General features: G+C 45.6%; 1 protein-coding gene across 1 annotated transcript in view; it reads right to left on the reverse strand.

Annotated features, from left to right (window-relative positions):
• Positions 1 to 976: 976 nt before the first annotated feature.
• Positions 977 to 24,089, reverse strand: part of GPR45 (G protein-coupled receptor 45) — a 91,362-nt gene continuing 68,249 nt past the window's right edge. The window contains exon 2 of the mRNA XM_074400490.1: positions 977 to 4,552. Coding sequence (XP_074256591.1) covers positions 3,189 to 4,490 — 1,302 coding nt within the window. The 5' untranslated portion in view covers positions 4,491 to 4,552 and the 3' untranslated portion in view covers positions 977 to 3,188. The remainder of the gene's footprint in view (positions 4,553 to 24,089) is intronic.

Here is a 24,089-nt window from a genome sequence, read left to right on the forward strand (position 1 = left end):
TGGGTGTGGTGGCGCACGCCTATAATCCCAGCTACTCAGGAGGCTGAGGCAGGAGAATCACTTGAACCCAGGAGGCGGAGGTTGCAGTGAGCCAAGATCATGCCAGTGTACTCCAGCCTGGGTGACAGGGTGAGACTCTTTCTCAAAAAAATAAAAATTAAAAATAAATAAAACAATGAAACAGTGCTTATCCTGTGAGTCTCAGGGAAGGAGACTAGGACCGGATATTTATTTGGTATCTTAGGAAATCAGTTTGTTAAAGATTCAAGCAAGGCCTGATAGGATTGTGAAACGAGATAGGGTTGTGAAAGTGTCATACTGCAAGTAAAAAGAGAAGATTAACTGGCTGGAGTGATTTAGCAGCACCATAATAAAAAACAAAACAAAACTCATGGGCACCCAGCTGTGACCTACATTGTTCTAACGGTCTCCCAGTTGTCATAGCTGTCATCTTATCTTTAGTCTTTCCAGCGTTGCTTGTTAACTTTCAGGTTCTAGACTTCCTGAAGCCTTTCGTCTTAGGGCCTGAATGTGGTGTCTCCCAAAGTTCATGTGTTAGAAACTAATACTCAATGGATAGTATTAAGAGATGGGGCCTCTGGGATAGTATTAAGAGATGGGTGAATGAGATTAGTGCCCTGTGAAAGAGGCATGAGTGCCCCTTCCCCTTCTGCCATTCGAGGACACAGCAAGAAGGTGTCATCTATGAGGCAGAGCAGGAACCCTCGGCAGACACTGAATCTACCTACACCTTTAACTTGGACTTTCCAGTCTCCAAAACTGGAAGAAATGTTTCTATTGTTTAAAAATTACGCAGTCTAAGGCATTTTGTTATAGGAGTCTGAACAAACTGACGTAGGGGTGTTAGGCATTGGATTCTGGGCTGAATATGTATGGTCTTGGTGCAAATTTTGGCAAGAACATAGGCTTATACACAGAAAGAGCAATAATACTTTATTTAAAATATATACAAAATTATTACTTTGAAACATATATATTACTGTCCAACATACATCATATAACACTGATTGATGTAAATTTTGATACCTTCATCTATTCAGTGTGATTTCTCTTTTGTTCAAGGCTTCTGAAGTAAACTCTCTGAAATGCCTCACCAGAGGGGAGGTGCCCATGGGCTTGGTCCCCTTGGTGACCTGGCTGTGCTGTTGGGCACTGCTGGGGCCCTACAGCTCTGCTCCATGGAGCTGAAGGCAAATCCTGGCCTTTCTGGGTGAACTGGGGACACAGAATTGATGGGGCCCAGCTCCCTCGGTCACAGGTCAATTGCACATATTCTCCCTCTCTCTCCATCTGGGTATAAATGGGGAGGGGAGCAAGTGTCAATTATCTTCTGAACCCTCCTCTGGGCTAAGAGGAGGGCTAAGGGAAGTTATGTTCTTACTTTCACCCCCCTTTCATCCCTGCCTCCATTACCACTACTGTGGGAAGAAAGTGTGAGAAGCGGGAGCTGGCTCTTAATGCAGTTTAGAAAGAAATGAGGAGTGAAGCAAAAATGAGGCTTCTGTGCTCTTAGGCTGAATTTGAGTTACCATGATCCTGAGATAAATCAGACTACTGCTTTTGGGCACGGCCCATGCCTCATTCATCACTATCTCCCCCACAGCGCCTTACATCTAGTAGACAATCCGTGCTTTTTGCATGGATGAATAAATGAATGCAGGGGACCTGATGACTACAGGCAGAAAACACGCATTTCAGAATCAGAGTGTTTGAGAGATGAAAGGGGACACTGGAAATCATCTAGACCTGCTTTCTTGTGTTGCATATGGGGAAACTGACGCCCAGGGAAATGAGGAGAAACAGACAAGGTCACATGACTACTTCCTGATAGCGTCAGACCTGGAATCAGATTTTTTAAATCTCTCCATAAATTACCCACCCTCTTCAGATGTGGAAAAATAAGGAGAGCCCAGTGGGCTCAATGCTATGCCCTGGACTCGGGACCCTCATAAACCAGTGTGGGGACCCCTGGTGGTGGTGGAATAGGGCACAAGCGGAGAAGTCCCCTTTGGCCAACTTCACTCCTGGGATCCAGTCCCAGTAGGTAAACAGATGGCAGCAGTGGATCTGAATGAGGTAGGAGGAATACAGAGACCAAGGGGGACCCCAAAAATTGGGCTTGTTGGTGTGGTGCTGCACCTGCAGTCCACACTGATGGACTGCAGTCCAGTGCTGATGTGGATTTGGTGGCTCAAAGGGCTCTGGAGCTCCAGGCGTTCAAAGGAAATGTGTAAACAAAGCCCAGCCTGCCCACTGCTCACACTGAAAGCTGGTCACTACAGCTGCTTGCTCAGTGGGAAAGCTACAGCACACTGGAAACGGATGGGATAAAAACAAAGGGAAGCAGGGAGAGGGATGGAGGGAAAGAGAGAAGGGCCAAGGGGCTCTCCAGCAGACAGGGAGGCTGAGCGGCCTCGAGGTGCAGGGACGAGGTGGGCCCAGCAGGTGGGGGGTGTTGAGGACATGCAGGAGTGCCCAGATGTGCTTCTCACTTCAGCTGGGCTGCCCGGTACCTTCTCTGGGCTTTGAGTCTCTGAGGACCCCCATGCATCATCCCAGGGAGCTCAAAGCACAGAGGCTCACTCCACTTCCCCATGTGATTTTGGTTTGTTTCCAGAAAAGATACTTAGGCATGGCCAGAAATGCACATCTGACCAACATAGAGAAACTGGTGCATTCCCACACACCACAGACATCAATAACTGAAGCGCTCTGGTGTCAAACAAAATGAATGAACACCCAGGAGCTGACAGCTATTGGGGTTTCTCCTGAGCAGGTGCAGAGAGGGCTCGGAGGGCAGGTTGAAGCTCTTGTGACCGACGCCTCCTCCTGCCCCACACTCAACCAGCTTCACTCCCTGTCACCCTCCTCCTCCCTTTCTGCCCAACTTCTGCTCTCCCCAGCCCACTCCATTTTTGCCTTAAGGACTTTGCAGTTCCCATCAGCCCCATATTCAGCTCTTCTGCAAAGAGAAACAAAAATAATTCATCTCGCCAAAATCTGAAATTTGGAAGCTGCAGCTCATCTGACTACAAAGGAGTACCTTTGTGCTTAAATAGCCACCACAAAGTATAGACTATAACCAACGCGCCGGGGAACAGAGCAGGACAGACCAGCCCACCCTGGGACCTGGGCTCAGCTGCCCTTTCTCTGTGGCCCCCTGGCCCCTAAACCGCAGACTGGTTTTCGTTGCACACGTAGACTGTGCTCGGCTGGATTCTCCTTCGGATCCGCTCAGGCACTTTGGGGAGGATTTGGAAGGTCTGGGGCAGCAACTCTATGCAGGCCTCACGGAATTTTTTGATTCTCCAGCAGTAGACGATGGGGTTGAAGACGGACTTGAGGTAACTGAGCCACAGGATGCAGGTGCTGGTGGCGTAGAAGGAGGAGCCGCAGTAAAAGCGCTGGCTGAACACAGAGAGGAGGCTGTAGACGGAGTGGGGCAGCCAGCAGAGGGAGAAGCCCACGAAGAGGATCAGGATGGTGGTGAAGGCCTTGGTCTTGAAGCTCAAGTCCACGCTGACCTGCTGCTGCCGCTGCAGGCGCCGCAGGCCCGCCCTGGTGAGCTGTCGCAAGTCCAGGCTGTCCGACTGGTTGTGCACGCGAACCGCGTTCTTGCGGACCGTGTTGAGGATGCACATGTAGGCGCACAGCATGACGCCGAAGGGTGCAAAGAACACGGCCACGACCAGGGTGACCACGTAGGCGCGGTCGGCGGGGAGCTCCGTGTAGCCCAGCACGCATTGCGGGGCCCGCGCCGGCACCTCCACTAACGTCCAGCCCGTGAGCGAGGGCCCCGCGATGCAGAAGGACAGCACCCAGGAGACCGCGATGATCACCTTGGCCCTGCGCGGGTTCAGCTTGTCCTGGCGCTGGACAATGATGAGGAAGCGGTCCACGCTGATGATGAGCAGGATGGCCACGCCCTCCAGGACAAAAAACCAGTAGAGCGTGGCTGAGAGGCGGCAGAAGTGGTCCCCAAAGTGCCAGTGTACGGTGATGAGGGTGATGGCAGTGAAGGGCATGCAGCAGAGGGACAGCATGATGTCGGAGAAGGCCAGAGTGGCCAGCAGCAGGTTGATGGCCGAGCGCATAGCCGGCCTCTGGTACACGATGATGCAGACCACCGTGTTGCCCAGGAACCCCACCACGGTCATCAGCAGCATCACTATGGCCAAGGAGATCCTGAGGGGTACGAACAGAGGGGTGGGCCCGGAATCCGAGGCCTTGCTGGTGTTTAGCAGCAGGTATGGGTAAGCCTCGAGGGATGTGCTGTTGCAGGCCATCGTGGGGAGACCCTTGGAGCCGTGACAGAAGTGGCCGGGGGGGCTCCCCTCAGCGCTTGGGTGGCTGCCATTCTTTATCTGCCGGCTGCATCTTCCTGGATGTCTGTGGACCTCTGGGGCACTGGAATGGTTTTGTGGAGAAACGTCTGTCTTTGGGGGCACTAGCTGGAATTTGCGGTTCATGGATCACATCCTAAGCATTTCTGCCTCGAGCGACTGTGTGCACAGCTTCGTGCTTGGACGCTCTGTAGTGGGCAGTAAACAAAGGTACAAAACAGAAGGGAGTTAGAGTTTCCAAACGCACCGAAGAGAGCACGCGTTTAAACTTTACAGGTATTTCTTAACAAGTTTATTTACCACTTGGGACAAAGCTTGGTATTACAAATATTGTCTGAGTCTTGTCAAGCAACCCAGAAAAACATAATCAGCTCTCCTCTAGGGGAACTGAGGAAGTCAATACTTTGTAGTCAGCATTTACATAGTATCTTGAGTTTTCAGCAGCCTGTTGGAAAGCCTGGGTCTAGCCAACTAACATTAGAATCCAGCTCCACAAGGGGAAGGCTTTGCCTGTTTCATTCTCTGCTGTCTCTCAGTACTGACAACAGTGCCTGGCATGCAGTAAGTGTCCAATAAATACTTGTTGGGTAGATGAAGAAGCGAAAGTTAATGCTGCTGCTGTAATATTTGTTTAGCTTAAAAAAAAAAAAAACCCACTCTATGAATGACTGACATGTCAAAAGCTGTATAAATTTACATCTCAATATACCAAGAACCCATCACCACCAAAGCCAAAAACATACCCAGCTCCCCTTGCCAAAGCGCTCCCCTGCCACTTTTCTAGTATTATCATTTGGTTTTGTGATAAGAACACTTCACCTAAGATCTCCTCTCTTAGCAAATTTTAAGTATACATTTTTAAGTTTTAATTTTTTTAAAGAAATGTAAGTGTGTTTAACTTTAAGTGTAAATTCACATGGATAAATGTAAATTCACATGGAGTTATAATAATAAATAATATGGTGAATTCCTGTGTGCCCTTCACCCAGTTTTCCCTAATGGTTACATCTTGGATAACTGTGGTGCTGCTATAGTATTACTTTTGGAAGCACAGATGGGGAGAAAGGAACTTTCCTCAAAGGCAAGGTCTTTTAAAATACAATGTTAGCTGGGTGCAATGGCTCATGCCGAGAATCCCAGTGCTTTGAGAGGCAGAGGCAGGAGGATTGCTTGAGGCAAAGAGTTCAAGACCTGCCTGGGCAACACAGAGAGATCCCATCTCTACAAAAAAATGAGCTGGACTTGTATCTATAGTCCCTGCTACTCAGGAGGCTGAGGCAGGAGGATCACTTGAGCACAGAAGTTTGAGGCTATAGTGAGCTAAGAAGATGTCACTGCACTCCAGCCTGGGTGACAGAGTGAGACCCCATCTCAAAAAAAAAAAAAAAAAAAAAAAAAAAAAAAAAAAAGAGGATGAAATGAGCTTTTATTCCTTTACTTTCTTAGTAAACTTGCTTTCACTTTCAAAAAGATAAATATATTGTTAATTCTAATTTTGTCTCACTGATGTGGCAAGAATGTGTTCAGCAGCTCAGGTGTGCAGTCACATCTCCCGGGCTGGATGAAATCCAGCCTGCACCATTTATCCACCTGGGACATCTGGCTGTTGGATACACCTTTGCTTGTAAGAAACTTCTCTTTTTCCAAATTCCTTGTGGTCATTGCTACAGATATCTCACACTGAGGGAAATGCAGGCAATGTAAGAAGCCAGGAGGCCTCAGACCAGGCTAGAGGATCTGGGAGTGACAATGTCTTGGTGATGCTACCTCAGTTTAGACCCAAGCAGTCCTTGGTCTTCCAGATCAAGAGCCTTTCCTTCCCAAACACACCCAGAATGGGTGCATCTCTCAGTGGTAAGCACTGGTATCCAAACTTTTTCTGAGCTATAAAAATCAGAAAACTGGTGTGTTCATTTATAAGTGGGAAGTATCTCTCATGCAGACCAAAATTATGACCCTTCTTCATCTCAGTTTTCTGATCTGTGAAATGGAGGTAATTACATATTTACCCCCAGAGTTGTTAAATATAATGTGCAATGCTTGGTAAAAGAAGGTCATTAAGAAATTAATTCCATCTCCCTCACTGTTCCAAGTTTAGGGGTTTCTGTCTCTTGGATTAAACGGCAAATGTGTTGATGGCAGGAACCATGACATGTATGTAGAAAGCTCTAATGGATTAAGCTCCTCCTGGAGCACGGAATAAACGACCACTGAGAAAAAACACCCCCTCGTGCATCCGTGTGCCTTCAATCTTAGCTGATAGTGAATTCCTCATCTGCACTCTATGCTATAAACTTAGATTTTCCCCACAACGATAATTACAGAGAGTGATTTCATGCTTAACTAAAGGAACAAATAGTGCAAGGTATTTTTTTTTTTTTAATGTGTGTGTGTCTTGAGGTTGAATTTGATTAAAATTATTTTAGCTTGCGGGCAACAACCTGTCTTAGATATTTTAATTTAGCATTTTGGTCACAGTCCCATTGTTAATATCTGAATCAACAATGCTTTTATTACAAGGGACCAGGGCACTAAGATCAAAGTCAAAGGTAACAAGTGAACAAGAAATGTTCTGCTGCTGTTCTTGGAGTAACGGCACCCACCATCTCTGGCGGTTTTCACGGTGAGAAATGAGTGCCACGATATGAATTTAAGGCTGCGAAAGAAGCAAGCTAAGAACTGAACCGTTTCAAGGTATCTGTTTTAGTTCCTTTCCAAATGATCTCACCCTGGAACTGGGAGGCTGTGGAAGTGTCAGGAGGTAAATAATCATCTCTAACTGAAGAGTGATTCATCAACTAAGGAAAGGATGGTGACCATGCTGTGTGCTGCTGTGTGCCATGTGTGGCTAGCTGTGTACTGGCAGGGTCCTCAGTAAGCTGTGTCCACGCAAAACACAGAAGGCGCTTTCAGCAAAGCGGACACGTGGCTACCCATGCAATGCCTTTACTGCAGGGTTTCCAAAGCCTTCCGTGTGGGCTCCCTCGGCATCCTCACTCCTGGCAAGAAGGCAGGGAAATCATGAACGGGAAGTTCCGATGCAGTCACGATGAGCTCCAGTTCAGCACAGGAGCGGCCTGTGGAGCCGAGAGTGGAAACGGATACTCCAAGGGAAGGACGGGTCTGTGGTGAGGATGGCGGCTGGGGGAGGATGACTTCATTATCTGCGACACGGACACGCACGGGGAAAAGGAAAACCATCCCCCCGCGCCCACACTACACCAGTTGAGGTACAGACAAATTTCACACAAAATCTCACTTGTTCTCCTTTCCCGGTAGGGGAAGAATGGAGTTCTAAAAACTGAGCTTCAGTAGTTGATGACCTGTGGGGATGAGGGAAGGAACCTTTGTCTCGGCTCTCCAAACAGGACAACGCTACGTGCGAACACCAGGGGGCGCGCTGGGGCGGCCTCGGGAGGCCGGGAAGTACCAGCGTCTGGTGGGTTTCCAAAGCCTCCCTCCCTCCCTCCCTCCCTCCCTCCCTCCCTCCCTTCCTTCCCTTTTTCCTTCTTTTATCGTTCTCTCTTTGTTCCCTTCCCCTTTTTCTTTTGCCAACTTTAAAAATCTTTTTATTATGGTAAACGTCAAGCATATGCAAAAGTAAATGACATCGTATCGCAAAGCCCCACTTGGCGAAGCTTTTGACCTCCATTTCCTTCCGTTTAAGCTGGCACTTCCTTGTCCCCATACACCTCCCGTCCAGGCTTTTGTTTCCAGTATGGGGAGATCCTGCCAGGTTTTCTTGGGGAGAGGAGGCCAGGCTGTGATGGGCCCCGTGAGTCAGACAGGAGAGGGGAGAATGCGGCCCAGGAGAGCTTTGAGGGACAGGGGGACACTGCCGGGGTCCCTGCAGCTGCACGGGGGCATCTAGCTCTCCAGGACCCCACCGTCCTCCTACGGTCTGGTCAGCGGGGATTCTGGTGGCCTTTTGCTGGAAAACTTGCGTTTCAGGTAGCAGCTCTCATCTTCGGCTGGGAATACGTTTGGCTCTAAGCAGACAGGAAAGAAGGTAAGAAATGTCTGTCTCCCTTTCCCATCCTCAAGATCAGGCGTGAAGACGATCTGCCTGACCCTGATTGAAATGGGGAGGAGACAAAGGCGGGCAGGGTCAGAGACCCGCGGAGGCACAGTCGGGGCAGCTGCGTGGCGGGGAGCCGAGGGGCAGCAGCGATTGCCACGTGGAGGAGGGAGACTTTGCCACGTGGAGGAGGGAGACTTTCTGGCAACCGGGCGGTGAGCCCCGCGCAGCCTTCGGCCAGGGCACATGCCTCCTTCCTCCCCGCGCTGAAACAGAGCGGCCAAAAGGCACTGCAGGGGACGGAATGGATTATTGTGTCTGAGGTCCCGGCCGGTCCAGAAAGCCCGCAGCATCCCTGTTAGGTGATCAGGAAAACGACGGAAGCTTCCCCACCTTCATATCCCACATGCTGCCGTATCCTCCCCAGCAGCTCCACCCGCCCCCTGTGACACTTCCCCTGTCCCTCCAGCAAAAGCTGCCCTGGGCTCGTCCCTGTTCCCCCGTGGCTTCGTCTGTCGGAGCATCCCTCCTTATTGGCCCCTTCTCCAGCTCTGCCCCTTCGGAAGGTGTCACGTGCATCCCGGTGCCTCCGCGCCTGGACCCTGCGGGATGAAGGCTGCGCCCAGGTGTGTTCTGAGGGCGGGGCTGCCACCCCCTGATCAGAGAAAGAAACGCTCACATGCGCAGTGAGAGTAGGCGGGTCTTTTGGAACTGTTTTTCACAAACATTAGGAAAAAAGTCAGGTACACACCACATACAGGTACATCTACATTTTAATGATCAGATTTGGAATTTTTTATATATATGCATTTATATATGTATATATACATCTGACAGAATTTCCTTTCTCTTTGCTGGTTCTATTTCAGCCAAATAGTAGAAATTTGTTGGGCTCTTTCTCCGCAGTCTTTAATATTGCTGCTGGTACAACCAATTGGTTTTGTTATATTGGATTTTTAATCCCTGCTGCAGAAGAACATATTGGTTCAGAAATGCCAAATCTAAGAAATGAAGTCAATTTTGGCAGATGGGGAAGCGAGGAACAGCCCTTTGCTGTGGAAACAGCTTGACTCTGTCATTACCTACAACCTCGTCACCTGTCTTTTTGATACAAACTCTCAAACAGATGGCGTATTTCAATTTCAATAACTTTATTGGCGATGAAAAAAATATGCAAGAGCTGCCAAAAGTAATACATCAAGTAGCTGTGTTTAGAAACAGGTGTCGTGCCACGTGTCTTAACTTCAAAGAAAAGTGAACTGAAGGGAACCAGATTTTTTATTCCTCAACTTGGACAAGATTCTTGGGGAGAAATTTTCAACTAGAACACAACTGGGAAGTCTTTTAATGAGGCAAATCTTCATTGCCTATTCTTCTTAGTATTGGCTAACATTTCTCAGGTGCTGATAGTGCTCCAGGCTAAGCCCCTCAGATGGCTCGGTGATCCTGAAGCTCAGCTCCTGCATCTTCAGCATCTGCATCACCTAAGAACTTGAGAAAGGAAAATCCTCAGGGCCACTCCAGACCTGCTGAATTAGAAACCCTGGGACGCCAGGGGGCGCAACCTGCATTTTCATAAGCCTTCCAGGGTAAACCTTCTCAGTTGTGGGATCTACTAACCTGGCTTCTCTCAATTAATCCTCACATTGACTCCTCTTTACAGACGAGGAGCTGGATGCACAGTTATTTTCCTAGAAAGTACAGTCATATGATCCTGCACTAAAACCAGATGGTCTGATTCCAGGACCCGTGCTTTAATCCGTAGGCTATGCAGAGAGGCCACTCAGATAATGATAAAACTGGCAGTTCCTATCAGACTTTTATATAAGGAAATGAGTCAGCATTGGGAGCCACAGCAAGGATGTCTTTCAGCAGGAAAGGTAAGATGTGAAGGCCGTGAGTGCAGGGCCCGTGTGTGGGACTGTCACAGGGATACAGGTGTCTTGATAGGTGCTTAGGACATGGGCTGCCCTCAGGCCTGCAGGACCCTGTGTGCATCTGATGCAGGAGCTTTTGCAGATGCTTCTCAAGCAAACGTGGATAAGAACTATTTGTCCCCTCAAATTTAAAATCTGGAGGCTGTCGAGAAGGTAGGATTTAATGCCAGACCCATGGGAGTTACAGGTTGGCCACGGGGATTCAGACACTATCTCATCTCTTTGTTCAATCCTTGGTGCTTTCCCACCCTTTTAAAGTCAAGACTCATATAGAAAATGTTACTTGTAGGGCACACTAGAGTGACCGACCACAGGCCTCTAAGAGGTTAATGCCTCAGACATACCAGCAACTCATTCACAGCTCCAGAGCCTTGCACACCAGCTGGTCGCTGGGAGACTCTCATCTTAGAGACCAACTTGAAGATTTCAGGCCTTTATATATCCTCAATCTAACAGTGACAGAATCGTTGCTCTGACCAAAGAAACAGTAATATGTAGTATTGGAATAAGACTTTAAATATACAAAGAGCTTCCAAAATGTGCTTTTACTTCCTTCTCATAGCCACTGGGATGATACATGACTATTCCCATTTACAGATGAGGAAACTCAGTCAATGCAATTAGGTGATTTGCTTAAGCTGATGAAAATGGAAGAACGGAAAACTGAGTCACAACTTCTCTTTTACTCTTCAACTCTTCCCTCCTTTCCTCTGTCCTGAGTAAGCCCCATGTTAGGGGTACCCACTCAGTGTATGTGAAGGTTTCACTGTGTGGACAAATTTATTTCTCTAGATTCAGATAGATTATGATTTCAATTGACGGGCTATGCTTGCTCTGGCTGTGAGAAAAAAAAAAACAATTGGTTGTTTAAGAACTTCTGAAAAGTCCAAAATAACCCACAGGATGGCCATAAAATACACATATTTATGTATCTTTATGCTACCACCTTTCTTTAGAGCAGGAGTTCTTAACCCCCAGAGTTCCCTGGCCTGTTAGGAAACAGGCCACCCAGCAGGAGGTGAGCAGAGAGCGAGTGAAGCTTCTTCTGCATTTACAGCCATTTCCCATAGCTCACATTACTGCCTGAGCACGACCTACTGTCAGATCAGCTGCAGCATTTGATTCTCATAGGAGCTGAGCACTGTTGTGAACTGTGCACGCAAGGTATCTAGGTTGCGCACTCCTTAAGAGAATCTGATGCCTGATGCTCTCATGCCTGACAATCTGCTGAGATGGAAGGGTTTCATCCCGAAACCATCCGCCCCTGGTCCTGTGGAGAAATTGTCTTCCGTGAAACTGATCCCTGGTGCCAAAAGGTTGGGGACCACTGCTTTAGAGGAGGCCAAAACATGTAATCCACAGGGTCATCAGTTTCCAAATTCATCCTTTAGAATTTTGTTTGTGCATTTTACTATTAAAAGCCAACTTTTTCACTTCCTTTCTTAACCGATTTAGAGGTGTTGCATCTAAGGTAGGGTTTTAAAAGTCCCCGAACCATATATGAAGATTTTGCTAGAGGCACAAAACATATGGCACTTGTATAAAAATGGATGGAGCTTTATACTTTAATGAAATCTGAGGCAATTAGCACTTTTTCAAGACGCTAAAAAATAAGACCTGCCAATGTTGTGTTTCTCCAGGTAGAGCTGTGACATCTCAAGTAGCTTGCACCCAGGGGCTCCCAGGACAGCTGCGGCTTACACGGGAGAAAAACCCAGTACTGACGCCTCTAATTTCACATGGCTACTTTACGAATCCTGTCTCCTTCTCCAAAATGACATCTGCAGGGCCCCCTACCACACTTTTACCCGGCTTTCTCAAAAACTAATATTAAACATTTTTGTGCCTTTGGTATTTTTTTTCGGACATTTTATGCTCTAATTCTAAACAAACAAACAAAACCCCTAAGCCTGGTAAAAATATACTTTTTCATTTGTAATATAAAGAAAACAGACACAGCTTTTGTATCTAGGAAAATTATTTTTGATGTTTTAACATTTTTGACAGCTTCACTGAGACCTAGTTTATGCTATCATGACATTTGCCCACTGTACATTTACAATTAAATCATTTTTAGCCAATTTCAATGTTACGCAACTATCACCACAGTCTGCTTTGAGGACATTTTCATTACCTCCAAAAAGAGCCCTCATGTCTGTTTGCAGTCAACTGATTGAATTTTTTAATAAGTGTTCCCATTTATTTTAGAAAAAAGCATTCCTCATATAACCCAAGACCTTGCCAATTTCTTTTCTTTCTTTCTTTCTTTTCTCTTTTCTTTTTTCTTTTCTTTTCTTTTTTTTTTTTTTTTTTTTGAGATGGAGCCTCTCTCTGTTGCCCAGGCTTGAGTGCCATGGCAAATCTGGGCTCACTGCAACCTCCGCCTCCCGGGTTCAAACGACTCTCCTGCCTTAGCCTCTCGAGTAGCTGGGATTACAGGGGCCCGCCACCATGCGTGGCTACTTTTTGTGTTTTTAGTAGAGACAGGGTTTCACCATGTTGGCCAGCCTGATCTCCAACTCCTGACCTCAGGTGATCTGCCTGCCGTTTGCTGGGATTGCAGGTGTGAGCTGCCGCCCATTGAATTGACAGCCTGGTAACTCTAGCAGCACCTCCGCCCTTCCTACCAGGCCTACAACATATGGAGGAGCAAGGTTGGAGCATCATTTAAACCACTGAGTCCTTGTGCCCTGTCCTATGTTGATACCCATGATATTAAATTAGGAAGTATTAGTAGGGCAGGAGGCAAGACAAGCTAAATTTATTTGCCTACATAAAGCCACCAAAGTACCCACCAACACACAGTCATAATGAACCAATGAAATACAGGAGGAAAGGGGACCTCTGTAATAAAGCGTCAAGGCTTGGAGTCAGAAGATTGAAATTATAGTCCTGGTTCTGCCTTATAACCTGGGAAAAATCCCCAACTGTTCCGTTTCCTCTTTTGTAAAGTGATTTTAGGGTTCCTATCTCACATGGTTGTTGTGAAGATTGGATATTTAGAAAAGCACGCTGCATATCACAAAACACTAGACAGGGGTAGGGAAGGGTCCTGTTTTTTGTTTTTGTTGTTTTTGGAGCAGGGGTGGGAAGGACAATGTCTTTCTCTGTCGCCCAGGCTGGAGTGCGGTGGCGTGATCTCGGCTCACCACAACCTCTGCCTCCCAGGTTCAAGGGATTCTTGTGCCTCAGCCTCCTGAGTACCTGGAACTACAGGTGTGTGTCACCACACCTGGCTAGTTTCTGTATCTTTAGTAGAGACGAGGTTTCTGCCATGTTGGCCAGGCTGGTCTCCAACTCCTGACCTCAAGTGATCTGCCTGCCTTGGCCTCCCAAAGTGCTGGGATTCCAGGCATGAGCCACTATGCCCAGCTTGGGAAGGGTCTTTTTGGGACAGTTGACAGGTTCTGTCCCAAGCACAAAACATACCAGATTTTGTGGGCTGTCTGAACCAACTAGGGGTATGTGGGTCCCCTGGGGTGGGGTCCTGATTTCTTCCTGCTAATTTTGCTTCTTAATAAGGTCAATTTTGAATGTTTCAAATGTACAGTGTTTAATGCTTTGCGCGACTTTTCATGATCTCATCACCTGAGCTGTTTTACTCCCATGAGGTCACACGGCATTGCTTGGTGAGGCTGAAGCCTGTCACCTGGCTTATCCTTTTGACATTTCTCTAAGGTGGACTTGTGCCATTCTTCTCTACCAGTGGGTCAGATCCCTCCAGCTGGCAGAAAACACAAATCCAGAACCTCAAGGAGTACCAGACCCTTCCCTCCCCTGCACTGTCAGCCGACTTAGCACATTGGGCCATTTTCCTTTTCTGTCACGTTAAAAAAAAAAACAAAAAAACTTGGACATAAAATCCTAACTTTCTAAGACACTGGACAAGAAATTAATGTATTCATTTGTTCAGTTAATATATACTGAGCAGCGTTACCATGGGTCAGGCATGAGAGATTCAATGGTGAGCTCTGCCTTTTGGAGCTTTATAATCTGATTTGCTTTTCCCCAGATGTGATCTGCAGATAGCTGCATAAAGACGACACGGGCTGCTTATTGCGAGGGCAGATTCTGGGGCCCCATGGCAGACTTACTGGATTAAAATCCCTGGCTAAGGGGCCAAGACTCTGTCTCAGAGGACTCTTAGTGCCCAAACCTTCGAGACTGGCAGGGGATGGTAACAGAATGTAATAGAGAATTGGAAGAGGCTGAGCTCTGCTTCCACATGATGCAAAGAGAATTTATCCTCTACAATTAAGAATGGGCCAGGCATCATGGCTTACACCTGTAATCGCAGCATTGTCAGAGGCTGAGGTGGGAGGATTGCTTAAGGCCAGGAGTTCGAGACCAGCCCTGGCAACATGGCGAGAGAAAAAATAATAATAGTTAATAAATAAATGAATAAATTAAAGAAAGAATTGTACCAGACTCTTGATGAAATGAGAAGCTATTAGAGATTGTGTCTTGGGGTAGCACTTGGGGTGTCATATGAACCTGCCTGCACTGAGATCTGCATGCCTCATTCTACTTCCCACCCAATCACTTTTTTTTTTCCTAAGCCTTAGTTGTTTGTAGAGCAGCTTTATGTTCACAGCAAGATGGAGAGAAAGTACAGAGATTTCCCATCCACCTGCTGCCCCACACATACACAACCGCCCCCGCTATCAACATCTCCTGCCAGAGTGGTCCATTGGTCACAGCCATGAACCTGCACTGACATATCACAACCACTCTTGGTGTTGTATGTTCTACGAGTTTTGACAGATGTATAATTTCCAGCATTGTAGTGTCACGCAGAATAGTTTTGCTGTCTTTAACTGCACCCATGCTCTGCCTGTTCATCCTCCCCCCGACCCTTCAATCCTTGGCACCTACTGATCTATTTCTGTCTTCCTATATTTGCCTTGTCCAGAATGTCATATAGAGTCAGTCCTGTATCCCTGGTCTCCACAACCATGGACTCAAACAAATTCAGATAGAAAATATTGGGAAAAAAATTGCATCTGTACTGAACATGTTTGGGTATTTTTTCATCATTATCCCCTAAACAATACAGTACAGAAACTATTTACATAGCATTTACATTATATCAGGTGTTATAAATAATCTAAAGATGATGTAAAGATGATTTACATAGAAGGATGTGGATAGGTTATATGCAAGTACTGTGCCATTTTATACCATGGACTTGAGCATCCAAAGATTTTGGTACCTAAGTGAATTTCTGGAACAAATCCAGTATGGATAGTGAGGAAAAGACTGTAGTTGGAATTATACCATGTGTAGCCTTTCCAGACTGGCTTCTTTCACTTAGTAATGCACATCTAAGTCTCCTCCATGTCTTTTCATGACTTGATATCACTGAATAATATTCCATTATCCAGAGGGACTGCAATTTATCCATCTACCAGCTGCAGGACAGTGCTATGGTCTGAATGTTTGTGTTCCCCCAGAACTCATACATTGAAATTCTGATCCCCAAGGTAATGATATTAGGAGGTAGAGCCTTTGAGAAGTGATTAGGCTAGAGAGTAGAGGACTCATAAATGGGATCAGTGTCCTTTTGAAAGAGGCCCAAAAGGGGTCTCTTGCCCCTTCCTTCATGTAAAGATACAGTAAAGGTGCCATTCTATGAATAGGGAAAAACGTCCTCACCAGATGCTGAATCTGTTGACAACTTGATCTTAAACCCCCCAGTTGCTGGAACTGCAAGAAATGACTTTCTGTTGCTTATAAGCTGCCTAGTCTGAGGTATTTACAGCAGAGAACAGACTAAGACACAAATCATGGTTACTTCCAAGTTTTGGCAATTATGAACAAAGATGCTATAAAATCCGTGTGCAAGTTTTTGTATGGACGTAAGTTTTCAACTCCTTTGGGTAAGTACCAAGGTGTATGAATATAGATTGCTGGATACTATAAGAGTATGTTTAGTTTTGTAAGAGACTGCCAGACTATCTTCCGAAGTGGCTATACCGTTTTGCATTTCCACCAATAATGAGTGAGAATTTCTGTTGTTCCACATTCAACCCAGCGTTTGGCATTGTCAGTGTTCTGGATTTTGGCCGTTCTAATCGGTGTGTAGTAGTATCTCATTGCTGCTTTAATTTGCAATTCCCTAATGACATATGCCGTTGAACCATCTTTTCTTACGTTTGCTTGCCATCAGTCTATCCTCTTCTGTGTCTTTTGTTCATGTTTTTGATCAGATGTTTCATTTTTTATTGTTGAATTTTAAGAGCTTTTTACATATTTTGGATAACAGTCCCTTATCAGATATGTCTTTTGCAAATATTTATCTCCCAGTCTGTGTCTTATCTTTTCATTCTCCTGATTATGTCTTTTGTGGAGCAGAAACTTTTTATTTTAATGGAGTCCTTCTTATCAATTCTTTCTTTCATTGCTCATCCCTTGGTGTTGCATCTAAAATGAATCTCCAAATCCAGAGTCATCAAGATTTTCTTTTATTTCATATTCTAGGAGTTTCATAGTTTTACATTTTACTCTGAGGTCTGTGATTCGTTTTAAGTTAATTTCTGTGAAGGACACAGGTGTGTGTCAAGATTCATTTCTCTTGCGCATGGATGTCGTTATCCCGGCACCATTTGTTGAAAAGACTCTCTTTGTCTTGTCTTCATTGTATTATTGCCTTTGCTTTTTTGTAAAAGATCAGTGGACTCCACCCTCACTTTTTAAGCATCCATCATTTTAAGTAGAAAGTGCTCACATTAGGCTGAGGGAGAGGGCGATGTTTGCATGTTTGCTCGTAAAGGGAAGAGGACATCAGCCGTGGAGTCCTCCCATCCTGCTTGACTATCCAGACACATCCCAGAAAGACTGTTATGCCCAATGCACTACTAATTAAATGGTTATCTAAAAATTTACCCAGAAGCCACCCTTGTGATAATGTTTGCTGCTCAAAAGGTTAACATTGGAAGGCTGCTTTGGAAATCCCAATCCAGGAAGACCTGAGCTCTGAGAGGAGGCACTGCCGAATGGTTAGTGATGGGGCATTGGAGTTAGTTCTTACAACCCGTGTGACTGGAGAAAAGCCCTTTAGCCTTTTCAGTTAATTTTCCTGACATATAAAATATAGACAATAATATTCATTACCTAGACTTAGCATAAGAAATAAATCATGCACTCTGCACAGTGCTTAACACGGTGACTGTTACTATTACTGAAAATTGTTACTAAGATAATATTTCATCTTCCTCTACCCCATTGCTCTCTTCCTCCTTCCCCCAATCTCAGGCTCTATCATCCCTAAAGACTTGATATTATTAATGTATTAGGTCACCAGGGAGCTGCTTCATCTTGTAGCATCTACTGACCCGGCCTAAGTGAGGCCGGATGGATGCTGGCCTCATTGGCTGGATCTACCTAAGGTTACCATAACAGTTTACCACAAGCTTAGGGAGCTTAAAACAACAAAAATGTATTCTCGGCCAGGCGCGGTGGCTCAAGCCTGTAATCCCAGCACTTTGGGAGGCTGAGGCGGGTGGATCACAAGGTCAAGAGATCGAGACCATCCTGGTCAACATGGTGGAACCCCGTTTCTACTACTAAAAATACAAAAAATTAGCTGGGCAGGGTGGCGCGTGCCTGTAATCCCAGCTACTCAGGAGGCTGAGGCAGTAGAATTGTCTGAACTCAGGAGGCGGAGGTTGTGGTGAGCCGAGATCGCGCCATTGCACTCCAGCCTGGGTAACAAGAGTGAAACTCCGTCTAAAAAAAAAAAAAAAAGTTTTCTCTTACAGTTCTGGCAGGTGAAAGCCCAAAATCAAGGTGTCAGCAGGGCCACATTCTCTCTGAAGGCTCTAGGGGAGCAGGCTTCCTTGCCTTTGCAGCTCCAGGTAGCTCCTGGCCATCCCTGGTACTCGGTTTCTGGCTGTATCCTGACAATCTCTGCCTCTGCCTTCACCTGGTTTTCTTCTATGTCTCTGCCCCTCCTCTCCTTTTCTTACAAGGACACCAGTCGTTGCATTTAGGTTCCACCCTAATCCACTATGACTTCGTCTTAACTTGGTTACATTTGTAAAGATCCTATTTCCAAATAAGGTCATATTCTGAGGTTCCGGGTAGATGTGAATGTTGGTGGGGACAATATCCAACCCATTACAGAGTCCTTGAGGTTCAGCACAGCGGGTTTTCAACATCAATAAGAACGAGTTGGTCTGTTCTGCTCCCAGAGCCCATCCTCAAAGGCCCCTTCTAGACAGGAGGGGCATGGAGGGACCAGCTGAAGTTCAGACGTCATCTTTACCCAAAGCAGAACTCCAAGACCATTCAAAAACTCCCCCAGTGACTGACTGTGCAAAGTGATTTAGAAGAAATCTTCAGGAATTATTATATATTGTTTGTTTCTCTTTTCTTTTTTTTTTTTTTTTTTTTTTTTTTTTTTTTTTTTTGAGACGGAGTTTCGCTCTTGTTACCCAGGCTGGAGTGCAATGGCACAATCTCGGCTCACCGCAACCTCCGCCTCCTGGGTTCAGGCAATTCTCCTGCCTCAGCCTCCTGAGTAGCTGAGATTACAGGCACGTGCCACCATGCCCAGCTAATGTTTTGTATTTTTAGTAGAGACGGGGTTTCACCATGTTGACCAGGATGGTCTCGATCTCTTGACCTTGTGATCCACCCGCCTCGGCCTCCCAGAGTGCTGGGATTACAGGCTTGAGCCACCGCACCCGGCGTTTGTTTCTCTTTTCTAAGAACCATTTCTGAAGATGTCCTTGAAATAAATAACACAAAACAGTGCCCCTGTATTCTATGAATTGAAAAGAGCCCAAGTGGATAAAACAAAACTAATTTTGGCAACAGATAACTCATAATAATATATAAGAAGTATTTAAAAGCTCTCTGGGCTGGGCGTGGTGTTTCACGGCTGTAATCACAGCACTTTGGGAGGCCAAGGCAGGTGGATCACCTGAGGTCAGGAGTTTGAGACCAGCCTGATCAATATGGTGAGATCCCATCTCTACTAAAAATACAAAAATTAGCCAGGTGTGGTGGCATATGCCTGTAGTCCCAGCTCCTAGGGAACTGAGATAGGAGAATCACTTGAACCCAGGAAGTAGAGGTTACAGTGAGCCGAGATCTCTCCACTGATCTCCAACCTGGGCAACAGAGTGAACTCCATTTCAGAAAAAAAAAAAATAATAATAATAAAAGCTCCCTGATTTAGAATATTAATATTTAGAGAAAATTACTATTAATTAAGAGCAAAATGATATTTTAGTTTATATTTCCTAAAAAAAAGTTCTTCTTGGATATGAAACTCTAACTATAATTGTAGATTGAGCTATTTCTCTTTGAAGTTCTATACATTTCTGCTTTATGTATTTTGAGGATATATTACTACTAAACATGTAAATGTTTCAGATTGTTATTTTCTTTTAATGAATCTCTCCCTTTAAAAAAAAAAAGTTCTTCTTTTCTTTCATCCTTTCTCTCTGTCTCTCTTTCTCCCTCCACCATGTTAGCCAGGATGGTCTTGATCTCCTGACCTTGTAATCTGCTTGCCTTGCAGGCCTCCCAAAGTACTGGGACCACAGGCATGAGCCTAAAACCCCTGCATTTTAAAACAGAGAGACGCAAGCCGAGGTGGAAGAGAAGATGTAAGAAATGTTTTTGAAAGGAGGGAGGGAGAAATGCAGCAGGCTGGCTAGGGGCAGAGGACCAAAGGAAGGTTTGTGTTTTCTTAAGTCATAACACTTATTTCATAGGGATATCAAAGACTTGGGATTAAATTTACATTAAACAAATAAACAAAAACACAACAAGCCTTCATTAAAAGAGATTTTACCCTGCCAGGAATGTGCTCACCCTGTGGCGGGGCTGTGGTTTCCATGGGATGCTTGGGGAGGGATGTGGCAGAGGAGAGTCTGAAACAAGTGCCGGGGCCCAGCTTACTGCACAGGAGCGTTGGAAATGATAACCAGCAACCGTCAAGCGTACCCTTGCCCTGACCACTAAGATTAATGAGAATATTGTGGTGTCAGCACATTAGTTCCTGAACAAAAGTTGTTTTTTTTTTTTTTTTTTACTTAAAAAAACTGGTAAAATGCATATAATATGAAACGTAGTGCATTACCACATTACTCAGTTGTAAGTGTACCATCCAGGAGTTAGTACATCCACACTGGTGCGCAAACAATTGCTAGACCTTTTTTTTTTTTGAGACAGAGTCTCCCTCTGTCACCCAGGCTAGAGTGCAGTAGCGCAATCTTGGCTCACCGCAAACTCCGCCTCCTGGGTCCAAGTGATTCTTGTGCCTCAGCATCCTGAATAGCTGAGATCACAGGCACGTGCCACCACACCCAGCTAATTTTTCTATTTTTAGTAGAGATGGGGTTTCATCATGTTGGTCAGGCTGGTCTCGAACTCCTGACCTCGTGATCCGCACGCCTTGGGCTCCCAAAGTGCTGTGATTACAGGTGTAATCCACCATGCCTGGCAAAAACTTTTTCATCTTGCAAAACAAAATTTGCTCCCATTAAACTCAAATTCCCTGTTTTGCCCTCCTCCAGCCCCTAGTAACGGTCTACTTTATTTCCATGAATTTGACTACTCTAGGTCTCTCATATAAACACATGCTTTTCTCTTAGCACATATTTATATTCTGGTGGCAGAGGCCTGGGAGGGGGAAAGGAAGCCTGAGAGGAGGAGAGAGGACCCACAATGATAAATCTGAGTGAAGCTGATGATGGTATTAGCCACAGTTTGCTGAGAGCCTCATCTAGGCCAAATATTAGCGTAATAGACTGTTGAATTTAACTTTTACCACAAACCCAGAGGTAGGGTTTATTTCTACTTAGAGACTGCATAGCTTGTCTGCCCAGAATGGCAGGGTGGCTATGGGGGAGGTCTAACTGTAATACTATTCCATTGTCTCATTCCTGGGCTGGCGGGCGTGGGCATCTAGAATGTGACAATGCCTCTCTGCCCTGGCATACTGTCATGGTGCCATGGTGCAGCATAGCTATTCAGGAGGCATCTGCCTGAATCTCTGAGGGGTGAGGTGTGGTGTGGGTGTCTGCTGTAGAGTACTGCCACCAACCTGTCTTGGGGCACACAGAGCCAAGGGCTGGATTTAGAGAAATGCCTGCTTATGCTCAGTCAAGTTCTTGTTCAGGAGAAACTATGTAAACAGGAAGTTACATTTCAAAGAAACCCCATCAGACCAATGGTAATTACTGCTTGTAAATCAATTGTCATCCATCGTGTTCAATAAATATCTGGTTCCTCTAGGCATCTGAAACAATTTGTTCATAATTGTTTAATTTACAAAACAAATATCATTTCTTTGTCACCTTAAACGAATTGACTTAGAAATTCCATTCTAGGAATTGGTTCTAGGAAAACAATTATTGACATTTACAAAGATTTAGCTGCAGGAATGCTTTATGCCTATAAAAGAGAGAAGTTGCAAACTCATTCAGAATTCAATAACAGCAAGTTGGTTAGGAGGAGAGTGGACACAGCACTTGGGATAAATGTTGACTGTGCTGTTTGTGAGTCTTTAGGAACCTGGGCCAGTTCCTTACCATTGGTCCCTCATCAGAAAATGGGCATCTTGAGATTCCCTCTCTCAGTGTTACGGGGAGAAGCCCTGCAGTGCCTACAATATGGTGAGTGCTAGCTACTGGCTAGATTTTTAATCCTTCTGCTTGGCCATATAGCATCTAAAACAAAATTATCGTAGGCATCAGAAGTGACACTCTAGGCAAATATTCAATGGCATGGAAAGATGTTGATGAATTAACAAGTACAAAATGAAGGTTCAAGAAGAGTTGATAGAACTTGACCCTTTTATAAATGTGTGTGTGTTAAAAACAAGACTGGAAGTAAGTGTGCCTAGGCAATGGTTGTCTTGGGCTGACCCTGTTGATCTCCCTGGCTCTCACCTCCCCTTCCTGAAGTCCCTCATCAGCACAGCAGCCAAGACGCTCCTGGTCAGATGCAAATTAGATCAAGTCACTTTAGTGCATCAGTTCCTCCATTGGCTCCAAACTCATTTGGGAATGGGAGGGAAAGTCAAAGTTATTACTCACAAATCTAGAAAGCTCTCTAAGCTCTTTCCCTCAGCTCCGCCTTCCCTCTCTGACTCCCGTATCCTCTCTTCCCAGTCCCCCTGCCCCCATGGGGCTCCTTCACAACAATTTCCTTGCTGTGCCTTCAACAGATGGGGCAGGCTCCTGCCTCTGGACCATTGTACGTGCCCTTCCTTCTGCCCAGAATATTCTTCCTCAGTGGTCCACATGTCTCCTTCCCTCACTGCCTGCAAGTCTTATTTCAGACGTCACCTTTCAGTGTGTCCTTCTCCGTTCATCACAGTGACCATGTTAATCACCACCCACTGCTAGTTCATGCCCCTGTCCCCCTCTTCTTAGCACTTATCACTAACATGCATGATAGACAGGGAATCCCGCTGGTTCTGTTCACTATTGGATCCCAACACTGATAACAGTCTCTGGAGCACAGTGGCCACTCAGTAAACATTTACTGGATGGATGAATGATTTTCCTTTTTTCCATTACTAACTTATATGTTCTAAGATTTCTGCAGTTAACGTATCTTATTTTGCTAATAAGAAAAAGGTCAATTTAAAAAACGAGTAGCATTTTATCTGTATGTTTCCATTTTATGTCATTTCTGTTTTAACTCAAGATACTTGGATGTGATGGGCAGGAATGGAAAACAGAGACAGTGAGATGAAGGGAGAGAGAGGGGGACAGGCAGAACCTGCTATTTCAGGCCACATCTTGGATAGCAGCCAAGTCCTTTGCCAAATTGGGGGGCTGGAATTTAATACTACTGCTTATCAAGGAAGCCAACTTACTCATTTAAACCTAGGGCTAGAATATTTCAATACCAGCTGCTCCAATTTCTAGTAATTTCCAACATATTTTAATTGTTCAGGTTTCTAATAACATCAAACACATGTTTTCTCCAGCATGAGGAACACATTTAGTTCAAAAACAGCCAAGATGGAAAACACTGGAATACATGGGCCAGCCACAGGAGTGAACCAGCCCTCAGGTTAGCAATTTCCATGTGGCTTCCCCCATTTTCAAGCAGGAGAAGAGGTTTATTTGCCATAATGGAGGCTCAGGTCAAGTTTCTTGAGACACTCTTTAACAATCAGGTCAAACACAAGCCTGTTCTGTGTTAGTTAACCTCCTCTGAGTAACATTATCCAGAGGTCTGGAGTGTTTAAGAGGAGATGACTTGATTCTGACTTGGATTCAAAGATCACTCTGGAGAAGGACTGGGAGTGTACCAGGTCTGTCCTTGCTTTTCTCACATAACCTCTCTAGGAGACCTCTCTCTTCTATTGTAAGTTCTGGAATGTTGCTCAGCCCAATTCCACACACCCAACCCAGTTCCCTTTCTTGAGTACCAAAGTCCACAAGACATTGCCTCTTGGATATTTCATACCCAATGTGCCCAACATGGAACTCAGCAGCTTCACCCTCTCAGGGGGCTCTCCCCATGCTCTGTATCTCAACAGTCAGCACCACTGTCCTTGCAATTTCCAAAGCAGCATCCTGGAGTTACCCTTGACATCTCCCTGTCTCACCCCATGCTTCCAACCAATCATCTATTCTCTGTCTTAAGAATCTCAAAAATCAATCCACTTTTTTCCATCAGTGCTTGTGTTTGGAGTGTGATCCTCTTTCAACTGGATCACAGCAACCAGCAGGCCCCAGGGTGGCCCTCCTCACAGCCACCACAATCCACCCTCTGCAGTGGCTGGAGTGTCCTCTC

The sequence above is a fragment of the Saimiri boliviensis genome, chromosome 1 (genome assembly GCF_048565385.1).
Source record: "Saimiri boliviensis isolate mSaiBol1 chromosome 1, mSaiBol1.pri, whole genome shotgun sequence".
NCBI classification, from domain to species: domain Eukaryota; kingdom Metazoa; phylum Chordata; class Mammalia; order Primates; family Cebidae; genus Saimiri; species Saimiri boliviensis.